The 20,065-nt window shown below is 40.9% G+C and overlaps 1 protein-coding gene across 6 annotated transcripts in view; it reads right to left on the bottom strand.

The window, feature by feature from the left end:
* CHL1 (cell adhesion molecule L1 like) overlaps positions 1 to 20,065 on the bottom strand; it is a 201,548-nt gene that overhangs the window by 19,017 nt on the left and 162,466 nt on the right. For all 6 annotated transcript variants that reach the window (XM_081183983.1, XM_081183981.1, XM_081183984.1 and 3 more), the window contains 7 exons: positions 19,032 to 19,156; positions 15,992 to 16,093; positions 15,596 to 15,793; positions 12,431 to 12,501; positions 10,768 to 10,987; positions 1,109 to 1,224; positions 759 to 963 (listed from right to left, as the gene is read on the bottom strand). In XM_081183983.1, the coding sequence (XP_081040109.1) occupies positions 759 to 963; positions 1,109 to 1,224; positions 10,768 to 10,987; positions 12,431 to 12,501; positions 15,596 to 15,793; positions 15,992 to 16,093; positions 19,032 to 19,156 (1,037 nt within the window). The remainder of the gene's footprint in view (positions 1 to 758; positions 964 to 1,108; positions 1,225 to 10,767; positions 10,988 to 12,430; positions 12,502 to 15,595; positions 15,794 to 15,991; positions 16,094 to 19,031; positions 19,157 to 20,065) is intronic.

Genomic DNA, 20,065 nt, shown 5'->3' with positions numbered 1-20,065 from the left:
CCATTTGATCTCGGATAAGGTTACAGCATCTTTCCATTTGGTTCTTCCCCCTCCTTTATTAAACACACTGCACCACTTGAAACACCTTAAGTAAAGTTTCAGAGCCGACTTGTTTTCCTTAGGCATGCCATCCTCCATTACACAGCCAAATAGATCCTTTAAAATCTATTTTACCATATTTGACCCAAGAGCTTGAACTCAGAGGGGACCCCAGATATTGACAATGAATTCCCAAGGACTACAGAACCATATCCACAGTGCAGGGAAGTGTGTTTCTGCAACTTCCCCTGGATGGCGATGCAAAAGCCGGGCAATGTGAAAAAAGAGAGTGTGACTCATTCCACCAGCAATTTTGATTCTCTGAAGCTACTCACGTGGGCCATCTAGACAGATGCATGCCCATTATGCTCTTAAGAGATTTCCAAGGCAGGAGAATGACACCAAACATATTCCCATGAAAGACAATGGTAATAATTGTGTGAGGCCCAATGAATGCACAATTGCAGTGATTATTTATGTAAAGCTGGTAATCATTCATCCACATTCATTTATGTCCAGCTGGGTGCAGGAAGCAGACTATAAACAAAATCTGGTCGTAGAAACACATAAGTAGCAATTGAAAGATGCTAATGCCATAGTTCTGGCTGTGAGAATACTCAGACATGGGGAAAACAGCTAGCACACCACACACAGCTGAAGCAAAGAGAAAATAGAGTTAGGAACATTGACTACTGTTTCCCTTCCCCTCCTTCATTTACCTCCCTCAGGGGTCTGGAATTTGTACGTGTTGCTTTCTGGTCCAGCTCCTTTGGAATTAAAAGCCAAAACAGTTAAGAGGTATTCACTGAATGGCTCCAGGCCGGGAATCATTCCATCATTTCGGTCTGCGTTAAATGTCAAGAAACGTTTCTCCTGGCGATGGCTTTTTCCATCTAAACGGCTTCGTATTTTCCACCAGCTGACCTGTAGTGGGAAGATCCAATTGAACATTTGAGGCAGGGGACAACAACCAGGACCCTTATATAGCCTAGCAAAAATAAAACCCTTAGAAGAGGCTCTGAAACGTAGAGTAAGGGAGGGAGAGGGTAGTGTGGAGAACCATAATCACCTTGTAGCCCCGGAGGTGGCCACGAACTCTGTCCTTGGGAATGGTAGACCAGATGGCTTTAGCGAGAGTACTGTTGATAGCGTGTACAATCACATTGGAAGGAGCCGCTTCCGGAACTGGGAAATGCAGGAAGGTGACAGGGTTGTGTTAATTGTTGTGCTCAGCATAGTATATTTTGAAGTTGTAGCAGCATGCATGATGAGTTTAAAAGGATGGCCAGCTAACTAACTCTCTTGGTGGGCCACTTAGAGAAGAGAGTGAGAGTTAATGAACCAGAGTTTTGCATGCTACTCCTTTAAAATGCCCTGGTAAGATCTTCCTCAACTCCTCATTTGCAACTGGGGAGAAAGGCACTTCTCTGACTTGGCTCTTTGACACCCAGGTGCTGACCTGAGTTTAAAATGATGGTTCTGGGTTACTCAAAAGCCACCTACTTTTAGGTCCCATCAAATCCCTCCTACAGGCAAGCTGTTTGTGATATTTAGATGTTATCATATTCAAACTAAGTCTCCATCTGTGTCTTGTGCGCCAAAACCTGCAGTCTTATGCACACTTATCTAGGAATAGGCTCAGCTTGAACTTTGCGGGGCTTTCTTCTGAGTAAATATGCACAGAATTGTGCTATATGAGCTATCAGTGGGGCCTACAACAAAATGTTGCAGTGTGGTGGGCTTCTGCTCAGTCACTGCCATGTTCCATGATACTGTGTTATTTTGCTCTTGGTTTTACATTTCTTCAGTTTGTCAGCATTCTGTGCCCACTGAGCTGGTTCTGTCCTCCTTTGGCTATTTTTGGGAGGAGTTCCCTGCCTGGAGTAAACCCCCCCCCCCATACCACATATTTCTTGTACTTCTGCAGAATCACTCCAAGCCTGTTGAATAGTGCAAATAGTGCTTTTTTGGCTACATAGGGATTGTAACTCATATTAGTATGTAGCCATGGTGAGGAACCTCAGGCCTGCTAGTCTAATTAGACCACCCAGCTTCTCTATTTAGCTCTCAAAGCTGCTTTGGGCATCACATATGATGTCAGGTATAGGGCATGTAAAGACACAACTGTGCTGAACAGGGAGCTTTGGCAAAGGACCACCTGCAAAGCCTTGTACACAGCACAATGCCCTGAGAGCCCTGATAACCAGCTGATAATCTGTGCCTGCAAGACTCATGAGAGACCCTTTGAAGCCCCAATGATCAGCTGGTTGTCAGGGCTGCAAAATACTATGCATGTTTCTCTGCAAGCCCCAATGATCATCCAGGGTCCAAAGTGCCACACACAGTATGGTTTAATTTCAAAGAGTGTGTGAGAAAATGGGTCACCTGATGTCAGGTGACAGGTGAGTGGCACCCACTTGTCATACCACAGGACCTGCTGCTGGCCTGCTGGCCAGATCCAATTGCCCAGCTCCAGTGCATAGGATATTTCTCTAGGGGTGAGCCAGATATGAGAGGTGGAGTTCTGGAGTCAGAGCTTCCACACACATGAATTGCTGTATGAATGTTGGCTGTGATTCCTGAATTGCAGAGTAGATGATCATTGTGGTCTCTTCTAACTCTACAATTCTATGATTCAATGCATATACATCCGGGTGCCCTGATCCTGGTACAGCCAGCATATATATAAAGCCCCCTTTCATACTTCTGTAACAAATTCCAAAAAATGGGGATGGGTGGAGAAAAATGTTCAGAAAATAGGCTCCACCATTTTTAGCTTGACCATTACTTTTTCTAACAGCAAAAATAAATATATTTTTACAAGGGTTGACATTTCCCCCCCCCCCTTTAGTGATAGCTCAGATTTTCAGATTCTAAAATGTGCCCGCAGGCTGTGACAAGTTCCCTCTGAGTACAATCTCGGGGGCCTTCTGCATAGCCACCCCTACCATGGGAGCATTTTAGCAGGCCTTCTTGAATAACTATTCTTCCTGGCTGAACTAAGAAGTCTCAGTACCTGCATAAATGCGAACGTAAGATTTTAAACAATTTGGTAACGTATTGCTGTCTGCATCTCAATCACTTGCTGCCACATGCTAAAAGACTGTGCATATTTCAGTCACATCAAGGACTTTGAGGTATCCTGTCCCAAATGACTACTGTGGGGTTTCCTCTTTTTGTAGCCTTAAGCCTTAAATCCTTAAAAGCTAGGTTTTTGGTTGGTTTGCTTTTTTGAAGTGGGCCCATTTAAAAAAAAAAAAAAAGGCTGTTCTGCTTGCAGAAGTATTTGATTCCTAGTACTGCAGCAGGGGGCTTATAATCTTCCAAGTATAGGACTTCCGGTCGGCGCCAGTGTTTAATGGCGGTCCTTGCCTCGAGCTCCGAGGAAGGACTGCTCCGCAAGTTCGGGTCTGACCCGCTACGGCGAGCGGGGGACCCCTAAAATTGCAGGCGCTGAAGCCTGCAAGCAAGGAGACTCGGCGGGCGCCTTTTGCGCCCCCCGGTACTGTGAAAGAGCCTTTTTAAAGGCTACGGAGCGGCACCGGGTGTGAGCGCGGTGCTGAGAGTCGTCACCCAGCCTGCGGAGTGAAGCCGCGTCGCCATCGAACAGAGAGCGCCGATTCCTTCCTGAAAATTTGAAATTGGACTACAAACCCGTGAGTAAGACTGATACAAGGAACGGGACATTTAAAAGTGGAAATTACAATTTGGCGGAAAACGGGAAAGGCATAAAGTAAGGAAGTCTGCCTCCCCGGACTGCATGTAAATAAAGCAACGAAACGATAAAGCTGCATCTAAATGAAGCCTAACCTTTAAGTTGTTTAAAACCGGACATTGGATTAAATCTCCCCCCCCCCCTAGTAAGCAGGAGAAGGAGGGGGGGAAATTTGGGAACTTTTAAACCTGCTTGAAAGAACGGAGGAGAGAAAACTTCCACTGTCAAAACCCTGAGTCGGGCTGCTGGAGTAAACACCAGGCAGCTGAACTGTCAATTTGAATTGGATACAAAGTTAAGATCTTGACTGGGACAAAGTTACAAGACTTTAATGGAGTTATTTTGTGAACATTTAAGTTGAAACTGTAAAAAGTGCTTTAACTGTGGACTTTGGACATTGCTGTTTGGATTCTTTGTTTGCTATTTTATGAGCTTTGGACTTTTTAAAGTGGATACAATTAAATGCTCCCCCTAGAGGACTTTAAAAAACTTGCTACTGAGAGAGGGAAAGAGTGGAACTTTCCACTTCCAAGCCTTTCCTGTGAGAATTTGACCTTGAGGACATGAGTAGCCAACCAGATGAGATAACAACTAGATCCAAAACAAAACAAACTCAGCAAACTCAAAAGAAAAGGGGCTCGATACAAGGCACAACACCAGCTGGACAGGAAAAAGTACCAACTGCATCTATGGAGTCAATGACACAGGCATTGCTCAAAATAAATCAGTCCTTGGAAGCATTGACAAAGCAGTCGGCGGAGAATACAAAAAAACTGAATGATCTGACAACAAGATTAGACTTGAATACGGCAAGTGTAGCCTCCAACACAGATTCTATAAACAAACTTATTCAAGAAAACTCTGAAACAAGAAAGATTGCTCAAAGTGCGAAAGATACAGCAGAAGAAACTAAGAGGGAGCTTGCACCAATCACAAAAAAGGTGAATGAACATGACGCAACTTTATCTTTGTGGGAACTCCAGCGAAAGGAGAAGAACCTCAAATTAAGATCAGTTCCAGAGGAGGAGAAAGACAATCTTGTAGAATTTCTCACAGAAAACATTTTTGAATTTTGGCAGGATGAACTCCAGGAGGAGGAATTCGAAATAACAACGGCCTTCCGGCTGGGCAGAAGGCAAGGCAAGAAGCCTAGGGACTGCTTGATTACATTGAGATCTAAAGAAGAGAGAGATAAAATACTAAATTTACACTATCAAAGGTCTCTTGTAATCCAGAATTCCCAAGTCCAGATCTTCAAAGACATCCCTAAATATATATTGGAGGTGAGGGCCTTTTATAAAGATCTCGTCTACCTTCTGAAGAAGAACAGTATACCTTTCAGGTGGGAGTTCCCACAAGGGCTGTCCTTTAACTATACAGGAAGGAAAATTAAAATAAAAACTGTTCAAGATAAAGAATTGTTTTTGGAAAGAAACTTGGAGGACCTACAGAAAGGAACAGTAGATACAACAGAAGAGAAAGAACCGACTGACATAGCAAATCTCTCATTTGGACTTTTGCCACCATCGGAGGAGGAACAAAAACTTGGAGCAGTTGGAGGAGTAGGTACTTAGTATCAAAATGTCTCTGCAACTTCTTAGCTGGAATTGTAATGGACTGAACCTCCCCAGGAAGAGACGCCAAGTCTTCCATATTTTGAAAAGAGAGCACCTGGACTTAATTTGTCTGCAAGAAACGCATGTGATTAGGACACATAGGAAACTACTTATAAATAAGAGGCTTGGACAAGAATTTATTTCATCAGACAAAGTCAAAAAAAGAGGCGTGGTGATATACGCAAAGGAAAGATTGGCCCCTAAAATGATCTTTAAAGATGAACAAGGAAGATACCTGGCAATAGAAATACAAGTCCAAGGAGAAAAAATTATGATACTGGGAATATATGCACCAAATGAGGGGAAGGCGGAATTTTTCAGGAAGTTGCATGAGACTTTAATGGACTATCTGGACTGTAAAATTATAATGATGGGAGACATGAATGGTGTTGTCTCCACCAACATGGATAAGGCACAGAGACAGACAATCTCCAACGATGGAAGACTTCCAAAGACTTTTTTTGAAATGACTGAAACACTGGACTTGATCGACATCTGGAGAACAAAGAACCCCCTGGAGAGGGAGGGAACCTTTTTCTCTGAAGCTAAAATGACCTGGACAAGGATTGATCAAATTTGGGTAACTAGTTGTATGGCACCAAAGATAAAAAAAGCAGAAATTTGCCCAAAGACTTGCTCTGACCACAATGCAGTGAAGATAGAGATGAAACTAACAACAACTGGAACCTTCAGATGGAGGATGAATGACGCCCTATTTAGAGATGAAGAGATTTATAAGAAGGCCCAAAAAGCAGTGAAAGATTACTTCGAGATAAACTTGAGAACTGATGTGGAAAAAAGAATAATATGGGACGCTAGCAAGGCCGTGATGCGAGGTTTCCTAATACAACAAAACTCCATAAAGAGGAAAAAACAAAATGAGAGAAAAGAAAAACTATTGGAAAAGATAAAAGAAGCTGAAAAGAAATTGAGGTCTAAACCAAAGTCTCATGAGACTTTGAGAGAAATAAAATATTATCAGACACAGTATATGGAACTGATGAATCAAGAGATAGAATGGAAGATAAAGCAAATGAGACAAAGAACATTTGAATCAGCAGACAAATGCGGGAAACTTCTGTCATGGCAACTGAAAAAGAGACAGAAACTGAATACTGTGACAAGTTTGGAAATGGAAGGAAAAATTATCCACAAACCAAATGAGATAAACAACTGTTTTCAAAGCTTTTTCAGGAAACTATATGCACAAGGGCCGGTTAACGAGCAAGAAATAGAAGAATTTATTAAAAAGTATGGACTACCAAAGATTTCAGACCAAAGTAAAAGGATGCTGAATGAGAAAATAACAGGACAAGAAATAGAGGACGCCATTCAGAACATGAAATTGGGAAAATCTCCAGGCCCGGATGGTCTGACTGCTAGATACTATAAGTCACTGAAGGAATGGATAGTACAACCATTAAAGGAAGTTTGTAATGAAATTTTGGAAGGGAAAAAGGCACCCGAATCGTGGAAAGAAGCTTTTATTTCACTTATACCGAAAACAGAGACTGAAAAGAATCAGGTTAAAAACTACCGCCCTATATCATTACTCAATGTGGATTACAAAATCTTTGCAGATATCTTAGCAAAAAGACTGAAGAGAGTTTTGGTGCAGGAGATTCACAAGGACCAAACAGGCTTTCTCCCAGGGAGACACATGTCAGACAATGTAAGGAACATTATAGACATTTTAGAGTTGCTGGAAGTAAAGATTAATAGAAAAGCAGTTATAATTTTTGTGGATGCGGAGAAAGCCTTTGACAATATCTGTTGGACCTTTATGAAGAAGAATCTCCAAGGGATGGGGGTAGGCCAAGGATTTGAAAACGGTATAGGTGCCATATATTCTAAGCAAAAAGCAAAGTTGATTGTTAACAATGTGGTAACAGAAGAGATTCCTATAGAAAAAGGTACACGACAGGGATGCCCAATATCACCCTTACTTTTTATAACAGTCCTGGAGGTCTTGCTGAACATGATTAGAGGGGATCAATTGGTTAAAGGTGTTGAGCTTGGAACAAAAGACTATAAATTAAGGGCATTTGCAGATGACCTGGTATTGACTTTGCAACAGCCAGAGACTAGTACTAAAAGAGTGTTAGAATTAATTGAGAAATTTGGTCAAGTAGCAGGATTTAAATTGAACATGCAAAAAACCAAAGTGTTGGAGAAAAATTTAACAACGGCAGAGAAAGAGAAGTTTCAGAGTGAAACAGGTTTAACAATAACAAAAAAGGTGAAATACCTGGGTGTGAACTTGACTTCTAAAAATATAAATTTATTCAAAGACAATTATGAAAAATGTTGGACAGAGGTGAAAAAAGATCTAGAAATATGGTCAAGGTTGAGACTTTCCTTGTTAGGCCGAATTGCTGTCATCAAGATGAATGTATTGCCTAGAATGCTGTTTTTATTCCAAACACTCCAGATCTTGGATAAGATGGATTGCTTCAAGAGGTGGCAAAAAGATATATCAAAATTTGTCTGGCAGGGCAAAAAGCCCAGAATAAAGTTTAAGATTTTAACTGATGCAAAAGACAGAGGGGGTTTTGCCCTGCCGGACTTGAGACTCTATTATGAATCGGCAGCTTTTTGCTGGCTGAAACAATGGTTACTTCTTGAGAATACAGATGTCTTGGATCTGGAAGGGTATGATAATAGATATGGTTGGCATGCATATTTATGGTATGACAAGGTAAAATCGCATAAAGGCTTTAAAAACCATATTGTGAGGAAAGCACTGTATAATATTTGGATAAGATACAAGGATTTGCTGGAAAGTAAAACCCCTAGGTGGTTATCACCAATGGAGGCTAAGGAGACAAAAAAACTAAATATGGAATCCAAATGGCCAAAGTATTCTGAGATTTTAGAACAAGATGGTGAAAGAGTTAAATTGCAGAGTTTTGATAAATTAAAGTCTAAGGTACGAGACTGGCTGCATTACCATCAGATAAACGAGGTATTTAAACAAGACAGGAAAATAGGTTTCCAGATGGAGAGGTCGAAATTGGAAACAGAATTGTTAGAACCCAATACTAAGAATTTGTCGAGAATGTACAACTTGCTGCTGAGGTGGAATACACAAGATGAAACAGTAAAATCAGCCATGATTAAATGGGCGCAAGATATAGGACATGACATAATGTTTGATGACTGGGAACAGTTGTGGAATACAGGTATTAAGTTTACAGCATGTAATGCATTAAGAGAGAATATAATGAAAATGATTTATAGGTGGTACATGACCCCAGTCAAACTTGCAAAAATTTATCATCTGCCCAGTAACAAATGTTGGAAATGTAATGAGACTGAAGGTACCTTCTATCACCTTTGGTGGACCTGCCCGAGGGTAAAAGCCTACTGGGAAATGATCTATAATGAAATTAAAAAAGTCCTTAAGTGGACATTTTTGAAAAAGCCAGAGGCATTTCTCCTGGGCATGGTGGGCCAATTGGTGCCAAGGAAGGATAAAACATTTTTTATGTATGCTACCACAGCGGCTAGAATTCTTCTGGCAAAGTATTGGAAGACGCAGCAGCTACCCACTCTGGAAGAATGGCAAGCGAAGGTGATCGAGTACATGGGAATGGCAGAGATGACCAGCAGAATCCGCGACCAGGGGAGAGAGACGGTGGAAGAAGACTGGAAGAAATTCAAAAAATATCTTAAAGACTGTTGTAAAATTGATGATGGTTGAAATGTCATGGTTATAAGAAAAAGAGTTGCAGCAGTAAACCATAACTTTAAAGAATGCATAATGAAAATGATCGAATTAATTGAACGAAGGGTTGCTGAGAAAGGGTTAACATAAGGATGCAGAAAAAGGGAGGTATGGGGAAGTCCGGGAAAGAAGGTTTAGGAAAATAAGTTTAAGTAATTATACATGTTTATTTGTTTGTATGTTTTGTATGCTTTTGTTTTGTTTGTGTTTTATTATATGTTTGGAAAATTAATAAAAATCATTATAAAAAAAAAAAAAAAAATAATATAATCTTCCAAGTATATATATATATACCCATTCTCTAAACAAGATAAGAGAGAAAAAATTGCAGTGTAACAGCAGCAAGGCTTCTGGAAAGACTGTTGTCCAATTTTCTCAAAAGGGGAGCAGAGGTTCTCAGTCTTCCATATTTTACACAAGAAACAATTGCTTTGTGTTATTACTGTACACTCACAGTTATTTTATTAGGGTTATGACTTCCTGTGTACTTATATTAAAATTCTGTACAGTGGTTTATGACAGTGGTGCCTGCAGTGGGAGGGAAGGACAGAGGATGTAGAAATCATAGACTAATGTAATAACAGAATATAACTCTGGGATATTGAGATGGGAAATGGGTATTTTATGTCTTGCAAGTTTCAAGTGAACAATATTGATTAGGCAGGGATAAATGTCTGTTGGAGGTTTAAAATCTAAACTAAACCACTTCTTTTTAAATATTAAATTCTAAAGTCTCGGCTGGAACATATACAGATATTTATGTGTGACTGCAATTTGGCTGGAAGGTGTCATTTAGGTGTAAAGGCCAGCAAAATTGGTTGTATCCTTGTAAATTTATTAAGTGTGCTATCCTATGCATGTCTTTTCAGAAGTAAATCTTACTGAGTTCAGTGGGGACATACCCCCAGATAAGTGTGTGTAGATGTCCAACAGATAAATGACTTTTAGAACACATCTGAAGGCTTCAGGTAAGTTTTCAATGGCTGATATTTTATTGTGACTTAACATTTTGTTAGGATTCAACCAGAGTGGCTGGGGCTACCCAGTAAGATTCAAAGATGGATGACATATAAATATTTATCATCACCATTATCACTATCGTCATCATTAAAGAAACTATCAATATGCTTGAGACACATTTAGGATGTGCTTTCACAATATAATTTTGGGAGGAAGATGTTTACTTTTTGTAAAGTTTTTGTGGGGGGATCTAGCCATATGGACAAATCTTCACAAGAAAGCTTAGGATGATAACTGAGAAAAGTTACCATGTGAAGCTTTCTACCTCTCAAAAATGACTGTGACAATTCACCTTCCTTGAACTCGTCCCTTAAAGTCAGAATTAATTACATAATAACAAATGTTTGGAATTCTGTTACTGAAGTAACAGAAACATTGTGTTACATACGATCACAAAATGGGGTTATCATGAAAGACAAACAACTGACCACATTTTTCTGCATTTCATTTGAAAATTGTGCTTTAGGTTGCTTCCCCCCCTCCCTGCCAAATGTTGGGAAGCAAAAAGCTTCTGTACCTCCACATTTTTCAGTCTTCTGTCTTTTTAATAATTTAACTCCCAGCTCTTAACTCTAAGCTCGTTCACCCTTCAGCTTGAAAATCACCCACAGACCATTCTTTGTATAAAGATTTTTTTCCCCATTACTTACTGTCTTCGCTTGAATAGCCAGTTATTATATTGGGCTCAGGGCCAGACCCAAAGCTATTCACTGCCTGAACTTTGATATCATAAGGTACAAAGGTGGGGGTGTTCTTCAATACCAAGAAATGTTTTTTCACTGTTTCTTCATCCCATTCAACATTATCCTGTTGTTTCCAGTTCACTTTGTACTCCAGCCCTGGTCCATTCTGCTCCATGGGCTTCAGTGGCTGCAAATGAAGAAGAAAAGGAATCAGGTACTGTTGTTGTTGTGCTGGCTTACAGGAAACACTCTTTCATGAAACAGTTGGCTATATAATTCAGAAGTGCATCACAAAGATTGCTTTAAGTAAGGCAAACATCACAAACATAGGCTTAAGGTAAGTGAAGGACAGAACGTTATGGCTTTTCAAAAGCCAGCAAGAGAGGGAAACAGATGGCTTGAAAGCACATTGATTATTAAATCATATACTTTAATGTTGGAGACATTACCTCTCAATTTGAAGTACATTTTACCATGTCAATCAACTCACATGAAAATGTGTCATTTGTACTGTGGTAACACTATGACAGTTCTTTCAAAAAAATGTTCCATTGCAGATTTGTCCATTAAAACATAAGATTACCCTACAGAGTATTAAACAACTGACAACAAAAATTCCAAACTATATCTGAATGACTTATTGGATAATAATATTTTTATGGCTCATTTGAGGTGCTCATCTAGCTCAGAGTCATTTACACAACAGTAATATGCGTAAACTTCGATCTTTCCTCCTCTCTGATTTCCTTCTGTCAAAGATGTATATTGGAAGTTCCTTGTGGGCAGGACCTGCCTTTTTGCAACAATAATAATAATAATAATAATAATAATAATAATAATAATAATAATAAACATTGTAACCTGCCCATCTGACTGGGTTGCCCCAGCCACTCTGTTACTCTGTAAACTGCTATGTCCAATGATGTCCTTGTATAAATAATAATAGCTGGTAAAATAATTTGCCAGAGGGAAAGAGGAGAAAGAAAAAGAGAATGAGGATGAATTAAAAACAGTTAAGTTTGCTTGTTGTGATTTATAGAAGGCACCTGCATTCATGAATACATGGCATACTTTCTGCATTTGCAGTCCTTGTAATGAAGGAAGCCAAAATGGAGGATATGATGGAAACTGCCAAGCGTCAATTCACAGAAAACTGGAGGCAAAGGAAGATGTTATGGGCTCACAGTCTCATTTCTACCCAAGGGATTTTGCATTTCATCAAACAATCTCCTTTGAAACTATTTTTAAGGGCTGGGGCAGGTAGAATCCAAAGCAGTAATTAAACTTAATTCTTTCTTTAGAACTTCTTAGCTACTTCTATGTTTTTAAAAACAGAATCATTAGTAAGAAATTATTAGAAAACAGGAGCTAGGGTGGCATGTAAGGAATAAAAGGCAAAATCAAGGATGGTGGAGATTAAAGCTATTTCCTAGATGTTATCCTACAATTGTTCTTTCAGCTGCAATGAAGGTTGCTTTTGTTTTGCTTTTAAATCACATATTCAGCCCAGCGCTATGCATGCCCACTCTGAAAGTCCACTGTGTTCTCTGAGGCTTATTAAAAAATGAACCAGGTAACTTCACTTGGACCATAGCAATTGTGTCTATATCTTCAATTAAAAGAGCATTACCTCCCATGTCATGTTCATTTCATGTGGTTCAGAAGATTCAATTCGGATGTTTTCCGGGTTCTTGTCTGGAGCTATGCATCAATAAAATACAATGCAAGAGTATTTTAATTAACCAGTCTTTGTTACTTATATGTCTACATTTACATTATATGATAAATCGATTAACTGCTGGCTAATTATGTGAATTTCCTAGTAATGATTATTATACAGCAGTAAATTATTCCAAAATAAAGTTTGAAAAACTTCAGATGAATTTTACATTCACTGTGTAATAAAGTTATCATTTTTATGCCCCCTTTATGGTGGCTTGTGACATGTTTTGATAACCACACACAACTCCTTGCAAATTGGATTTCAAAGAATGGATGTATCAGCTACATTCAAATTATTAGATTTCTGTTTAATAAGCTGACATATGAACAAGGCATTGGGCCATGCACACAGCCTCTCTGCTTCCCCCTTCTCACCGGCAAGAAAACAGATCAGTAATTCTTCCATCAACTATAGTTTCTCATTTTTTCCCAAACTGGGAAACTGTGGTTAACAGCTTCTGAACAGGATTATGCTATCATGGGAAGATGGCTTAATATTTCGTTTTGGTCCAGCCATTAACCACCGTTTGCCAGTTCAGCAAAACCAGGAAATAATAATAGTGAATGGAGAGCCTTCCTACTGTAGTTTGTTTGCTGGCTCACATGAGGGAATGAGCACAAGGAGTTCCACTATCTTAAGGGGCCATTTTGAGATGAAAGAATTACATTATGACAGACACCAGTAAATAAATTCATCCCAGGACACCCTTGGATAATATGATCAATTGTCATGTAAAAAGCACAACAACAAAAACCCCACACCATAAAATGGATATAGTTTCAGTCATTTTGGTTAAAATGATTGAATAAGAACTAAATGGGAGTTTCACAAAGCACCAGATGTTAATGGGATTATTTTAAAGAGTTGGCCCATTGGGACTAGGAAAACAGAAGGTGTATCATTAGAAGGAGGCACAGTTTGAAAGCTAGGAAAGGCACAGAGACAAAAGTTTTTTTTGTTTAAATGTTAGGAGAATATAAATGAAGAAACCTTGCAGAACAGCTGTTCTATAAAAGGATTTTCAGGAGCCAGTTATTTCATGTTATACCAAGAGAAATTGGTTGTGAATAGAAATTTATCCAAAGTCCTGTGCTGCTATGAGACTCACTATAAATCTTGCTAAATAGCCCATCCAGAAGGCATGGTGTCTACATAAAAGAAGAAGAAAGCTAGCCTGAGTCTTAAAAGCAGTATATTTGGAGCCTAACTACATGTTTTGTTAATTGTGCAGTTTCTCAGAAGATATTTTAAAAATTGAATCCTTAAGTACATTTGTTTTCTAGTTGTAAAACAGCCTTTTCTGAGGTGTTGCAACCCAAACTGTACAAAGTATTCCAAATTCTGTCTTACTGATTGTCCTACCTGTATGGAGCATTGCCATGTACAAATAACTTCTATTCCTCGAATCTTATATTCCCAAAGATTGGGGCTGAATCATCATATATGTCTTGTTTTTGGCAGTCTTTGGTACAACCTGAAACCTGCATAGCCCTTAAGAATGCCTCATTCCCCATTCCATCTTGGAACTATGAATGGAATGGAATTCCAGAGTATAACCATCAGCCCCCCCCCCTTGTCTACCATTTAGTCGGCTAAAGATACTAAACAGGTGTACAGGTGTGGAGAACTCTAAAGCTGCCACACTATTTTGTGACAGATTGATTGGCTAATAATGATTTTGCTCTAAAACAAATTTTGGAATGTTTCTGATGGGCCAACACAGCTACCTGTACTTTTTGTTAGGATAGAGTTCCGTTCCACCTTAAAAGGGACAGGCATGACTGTTGTGTGTCACATGCCTGTTTACATTTCCAGCACAGTCTGCTGGGAACTTCCGTTTTGTATATTGCTTTTGTATTGCTGTTTTGCTCTGGAGAAGAAGGGAAGCAGACATGGTTTTCCTTTGTCCCTGCTGCTGAATAAAATGCTGTATATAATGCTTACACATGGCTCTGTCCGCCACTTCCGTTGTGGAAATTTATTCACTCTGCTAATTAGCATGCTCGGTAGCTTCAGAAGGCTACTGAGGCTGGGGTCGCTGATTGATTGATGCTGTTCCGTGACCTGGAGATCACCCAGCTGCCGGCCAGTGGCTGGAGCCAGCTTGGGGCCTGCCTGATGCCCCCGTCTCCCTGGCAGCATCCCAACACTTTTAATGTACAATACTGTGTCCTCAATTAAATAAAACACTCTTTTCCTTTTGCTTCTCTTCTTATTTTTATATTTCTGCTTCTTTTTCGTCTTTTCTCCTTGGTGTGTGAGAGAGAGAGAGAGAAAGGGAGAGAGAGAGAGAGAGAGAGAGAGAGAGAGAGAGAGAGAGAGAGAGAGAGAGACTATATGCACATGAAGGTGATGGCTGGCTAGTGAAGGACTCTAGAGGCAGGGAAAGAAAGATCTCCCAGGGTGGGAGGCTTGAAGAAGAAAGGGAATCTCCTAGGTGACAGCTGGGAGGGTCCACCCTCTTCTGTGTGAGACAAGGATTAAGATCTACCTTTGAGAGGGGGCTTTGTATTTTCTTCGCTCTTTTTTCTGTTGCTTTTTTCTTAAAATTTAGATTTGTTTGTTTTTTAATGCATTGTGTGATGGAAAAGTTTCAATAAAAAACTATAAATCAACAAAATGTTATCTCCTTAAGAGCCACACTTTGAAAAGAGAGGATCACACACATTACACCAGTCTTCCCCAACTTGGTGCCCTCAAGACATCTTGAACAACAACTCCCATCAGACCTAGCCAACATGGTCAATAGTCAGGAATGATGGAAGTTTTATTCCAAAACATCAGAAGGAACACAGATTGGGGAAGGCTGCTTTAAACAATATTTATAATTATCCACAACAGGGTCTGGCTTCACAATGTCAAGACTTGGCACCAATTACCGAGTGGGATAGGAGAAAGCAGCTCACCTCCAACCAAGCCTATAAGTTAATCTAAAACAAAACAAAGCTTAGGAACTTGTTTCCCCCACAAATCAAAACAAAGGCTCCTGAATATGCATCAGGTGTATTCTAGGCTAGTATACCCTGTTCAATATGATATAATTAAACACAAGAAACAGGTAGCAAAGCATACCAGCTGGTGGTGTTTCATATCGTTCTGACGGTTCGCTAGGCTGGCTTCTCCCAACGGCATTGACAGATATAACACGGAACTGGTAATTTACATAAGGGGACAGTGGTAAGACAACTGTACTGTCATTCCCTGGGAGCCTGATTAATTCCTGCCACTTTCTGGGCTCCCATCGGTTCTCTTCAAATTCCACAATAGATTCTAGAAAGGACAAGGAGTGGAGACACAATTAAGATCCCCGGAAACGAACTGGAAAGAAGGGAAGGAAATGATCAGCAACCAATAAAACCTTCACCAATAAAACTAATTAAGTGCAGCTTTCAGGGTAGTTTTGATCTAATTCAAAGCACTTGCTGTCACTCTATAAAAGTGAGGTGGCAGCACTAGACTCCCGCTTACCATTAATTGGGCTGTTGTTGCTGCTCCCAGCATTCCATGATAGCCTCACACTTCTGCTCTGTTTTTCGGAGAGGTGGAGGTCTTCTGGTGGGTCGGGGACATCTGTACAAGAAATGGAAGAAACATAAGAATGGCATTTGGCTGCCGCGCCTCACTCTGAGCAAGAGACGTGCGCAATATTTTCAGGTGGGGCCTTCAGAGAAATCACACTGCTGCTTCTGACATTAGGGCTGTGCATATGACCCTGTCCATCTGTTCACGGAATACATGAGAGAAACGTCATACCAGCCAGCTATGCCCCCCCAGTGCCAACATAGCTGCATGCCACACTCTTCATCTTTACCTGTTTCACAAGAATAAAAGCTATGCCTGCAAAGAGCTCTTTGACACCTTAAAGACTGGCACAATTGTTGTGGCGTAGGCTTCTGAGGACTACAGCAACACTTGTCTGTTGCATGAATTGGTCTGCTCTAGAAAGTATAATCTGCACAGATTTTTGCACATATGCACACTTGTTGTTTTTAGCAAAATTATACAGGAGGGGAAATCCTACAGGGAATATTAAAAACATCCACATTATAGGGGTCCAATGATTGAACTAGGAGTATTTGAAATTGTGGCATTGTTGCATACAGATGCTAAACAGGTACAGATCTGATCAGCTCTGTGGTCACTGGGAGTCCCATGTAAGAGAAGGGCAAAAAATGTAGTAAATATGTAATGCTATGTAATCTGTAATCTGTACTTGTGTGCCAGAATACCTGGACCTTAGCTGAGTGGCAGGCCACATACTTTGCAGGCAAAGGGTCCCAGGTTCAAACCCTGGTATCTTCTGATAGGGCTGGGCATGTCCACTGTCTGAAACCCCAGAGAGTCACTGCCAGTCCGTGTGGACAATGCAGAGCTCAATGTACCAATGGTCTGGCTCACTTTAAGGCAGCTTCTTATGTTATTTTGGAGGGGCAGAGCAGAAGGTGGTCTGTCCTATCAAACTTAAAAGGCCGGCTTTGGCATTCACCACTTCCTTCACAGGAAGACTGTTGAGCAAATAAAACAGTTCCATGTGAAACTTGGGAGCAAAGCGTATGCAGTGAGAAATACAGTTGTTTTCCAAGGCCAGGCTCAAAACGTATTTCAGGCATCCACTCTATAATACTAGTGGGATGGGCACTGGCATCCAATATTTGTCCCTCATGCATTGCATATGATACTTCTTTCCGCTCCAATAGCCAGAACCGTTCCCCAACAAAGGTCAAATTCTATTTCTTGTCTCAGTCGCAGCAGGATTCTTATTAAGCAACTGTCCTGGTAGCAGGAAAGCAATGAGGCAGAGCTGGAGGAGGATTTCTACATAAATATGTGGTTTTTATAGATGGCTAAGAATAGAAGTGCAGGGTTTTTAAAAGGCAGCAGTGTGTGGTTGTCTGGGAGTTAGATTTGAAATGACAATGTATGGGGAAAAGAAGGATCGCAGTTGGGGGTAGCATTTGCAGGGCCGTAATGAGACTGGCAGCCCAGGAGGATTTTAATACGTGTAAGGAAAAATGGGGGAGGAGGTGGATTTCATCCAGTTTAAAAATGAACCCCTCTTATGTGATGCTCATTCATCAATAAATATGTGAGTTGCACTGAAAAACACCCCTTCAGTTGGGCAGGAGGCCTTCAAAAATCACCCCTCCAAGAACCTTACGACTCCAACTGAATGAGAGAGGTTACCCCAAAGGTGAGACATATCCTGCTCAAGGGTCCCAGAGCCCTGATTGGCAGGAGTTGGGAGCTGCCATTCACCCTAAAAGTTGCCTAAGGGTGCTCACCAACCCTTGTCCCTTCCTAGTGAATCTCCCATGCGCAGCCTGGTAAGAGTGTGGTGCTAATAACACCAAGGTTGCAGGTTTGATCCCTGTATGGGACAGCTACATATTCTTTCATTGCATGGGGGGTGGACTAGAAGAAGAAGAAGAGTTTGGATGTGATATCCCACCTTTCACTCCCTTTAAGGAGTCTCAAAGCGGCTAACATTCTCCTTTCCCTTCCTCCCCCACAACAAACACTCTGTGAGGTGAGTGGGGCTGAGAGACTTCAAAGAAGTGTGACTGGCCCAAGGTCACCCAGCAGCTCCATGTGGAGGAGCGGAGACGCGAACCCGGTTCCCCAGATTACAAGACTACCGCTCTCAACCACTACACCACACTGGCTCTCACTGGCTAGAGGATCCTCAGGGTCCCTTCCAACTTACAGTCCTATGATTCTATCCCAGCTTAAATGTGGCCATTGAATTAACCTAATCCAATGCCATGCCTGCAAAACTGGCTCCTCATCAACCTGGTACAGTGGTACCTCGGGTTACATACACTTCAGGTTACATACGTTTCAGGTTACAGACTCCGCTAACCCAAAAATATTACCTCGGGTTAAGAACTTTCCTTCAGGATGAGAACAGAAATCGTGCTCCAGTGGCGCGGCAGCAGAAGGAGGCCCCATTAGCTAAAGTGGTGCTTCAGGTTAAGAACAGTTTCAGGTTAAGAACGGACCTCCAGAACGAATTAAGTACTTAACCTGAGGTACCACTGTACATATTTCAAAGTAGTCAGGGAGTTGGAAGAATATGTCAGCAGGACACACAAACAGACAGGCCAGAAACAATCCTACACAGTGAACAGAAGTGAATGGAAAATCTTGCACTGAGAAATCAGAAGAGGCTAAGGGGGCAGAGGTGAAGGAGCCTTAGACAGTCTCCTGTGTTTCCCTCTCCTAGCATCCACATGGCATATGCCCAAAAGCCATGATTCATCCCTCCCTCTGTCAAAGGAGCAACACCACCCCTGTCCAAAACCTTCAGGGCTAGGCGGCAAAGCGGCCATTTATGAAATGTGCATGTGAATAAATGGTGCCGAATCTCACTGATGTTGCAATGGGCCCAAATCTTCAGAACAAAAGCCATTACTTGGTAGAGAAGGAGTAAGAACAGATTTTCCCAGAGGGATTTAAATAAAGCATCAGAATAACTTAGCATGCAAGCAGTGGTTTAAAATTTACTTACAAAGGACAGTTATGCGGGAATCATCTGTGGCAATGTCAAGAGATGTGCGGCCTACACAGGTGTACACACCCTGATCTTCTAATTCCACATTTGATATAATCAAGGTGTCCATCTCCATAATTATTCTGCGAAGGAAAGTATAAATAAGACACAAATGACAGAGCAATAATAAAACTAGAATCCTGAATCCGCTTTCTTTACCTCACCTTGCCAAGCCTGTACATGGAAATCCTCTCACCATGAGGCAGCTTGCAATAATGCTTAAGTTGCATTTTAGGTAGTAAATTCATCACACACACACACACAAACATACACATTGCTAGCATTAACTACCAGCACAGTTTCAAGCACCTGCGACTGATTGTACCAACTTATAACAGCCATAGTTCTAGTAATCTGCTTTCAGGAAATTTGGAGATTATTCATCTACAGTCCCCAGTCCACAAAGTGCTAGACAATTCTTAGTTATCATTCCAACAACCCTGTGAGATAGACTAGACTGGGTGCTAATGACTAAATTATTACGGGTCAAACCAGACAAGATGAGAAATGGATGTGATCTAAATTTCCAGTGTTCCAAAAGTCAAGGGGAAGATATGAATTGGATCAGCACCATAGGACTAAGGAAAGGGAGGGTTTAACCCCTTCCCACAATACTATTTCCCATGTACATGGCCAGAAAGCATCTCAGTTGCCTTTTTCCACCTGGCCTGGGAGGGGAGGGCCCGATTGACTCCAGCTACAAAAGCTGAGGCTGCTGAACAAACTATTGGGCTGGAGTGTTTTGTTGTGGGGGGTGGGTGGGATTGTCGCTGTTATGTTTGTTTGTTTTCTGTATCTTTATTTTCGATTTTGTTGTGATTTATGTGGAAATTGTCTAGTCTGCTTATAATATTTTTAATGTTTAATTTATTCTTTATGCTGGGACGTGGGTGGTGCTGTGGGTTAAACCACAGAGTCTAGGGCTTGCTGATCAGAAGGTCGGCGGTTCGAATCCCCGCGATGGGGTGAGCTCCTGTTGCTCAGTCCCTGCT

This window comes from Podarcis bocagei (assembly GCF_964188305.1).
Source record: "Podarcis bocagei genome assembly, chromosome: 2".
NCBI classification, from domain to species: Eukaryota; Metazoa; Chordata; class Lepidosauria; order Squamata; family Lacertidae; genus Podarcis; species Podarcis bocagei.
Note: the sequence above shows the minus strand (reverse complement) of the source record. Positions and strands in the feature narration are given on the sequence as shown.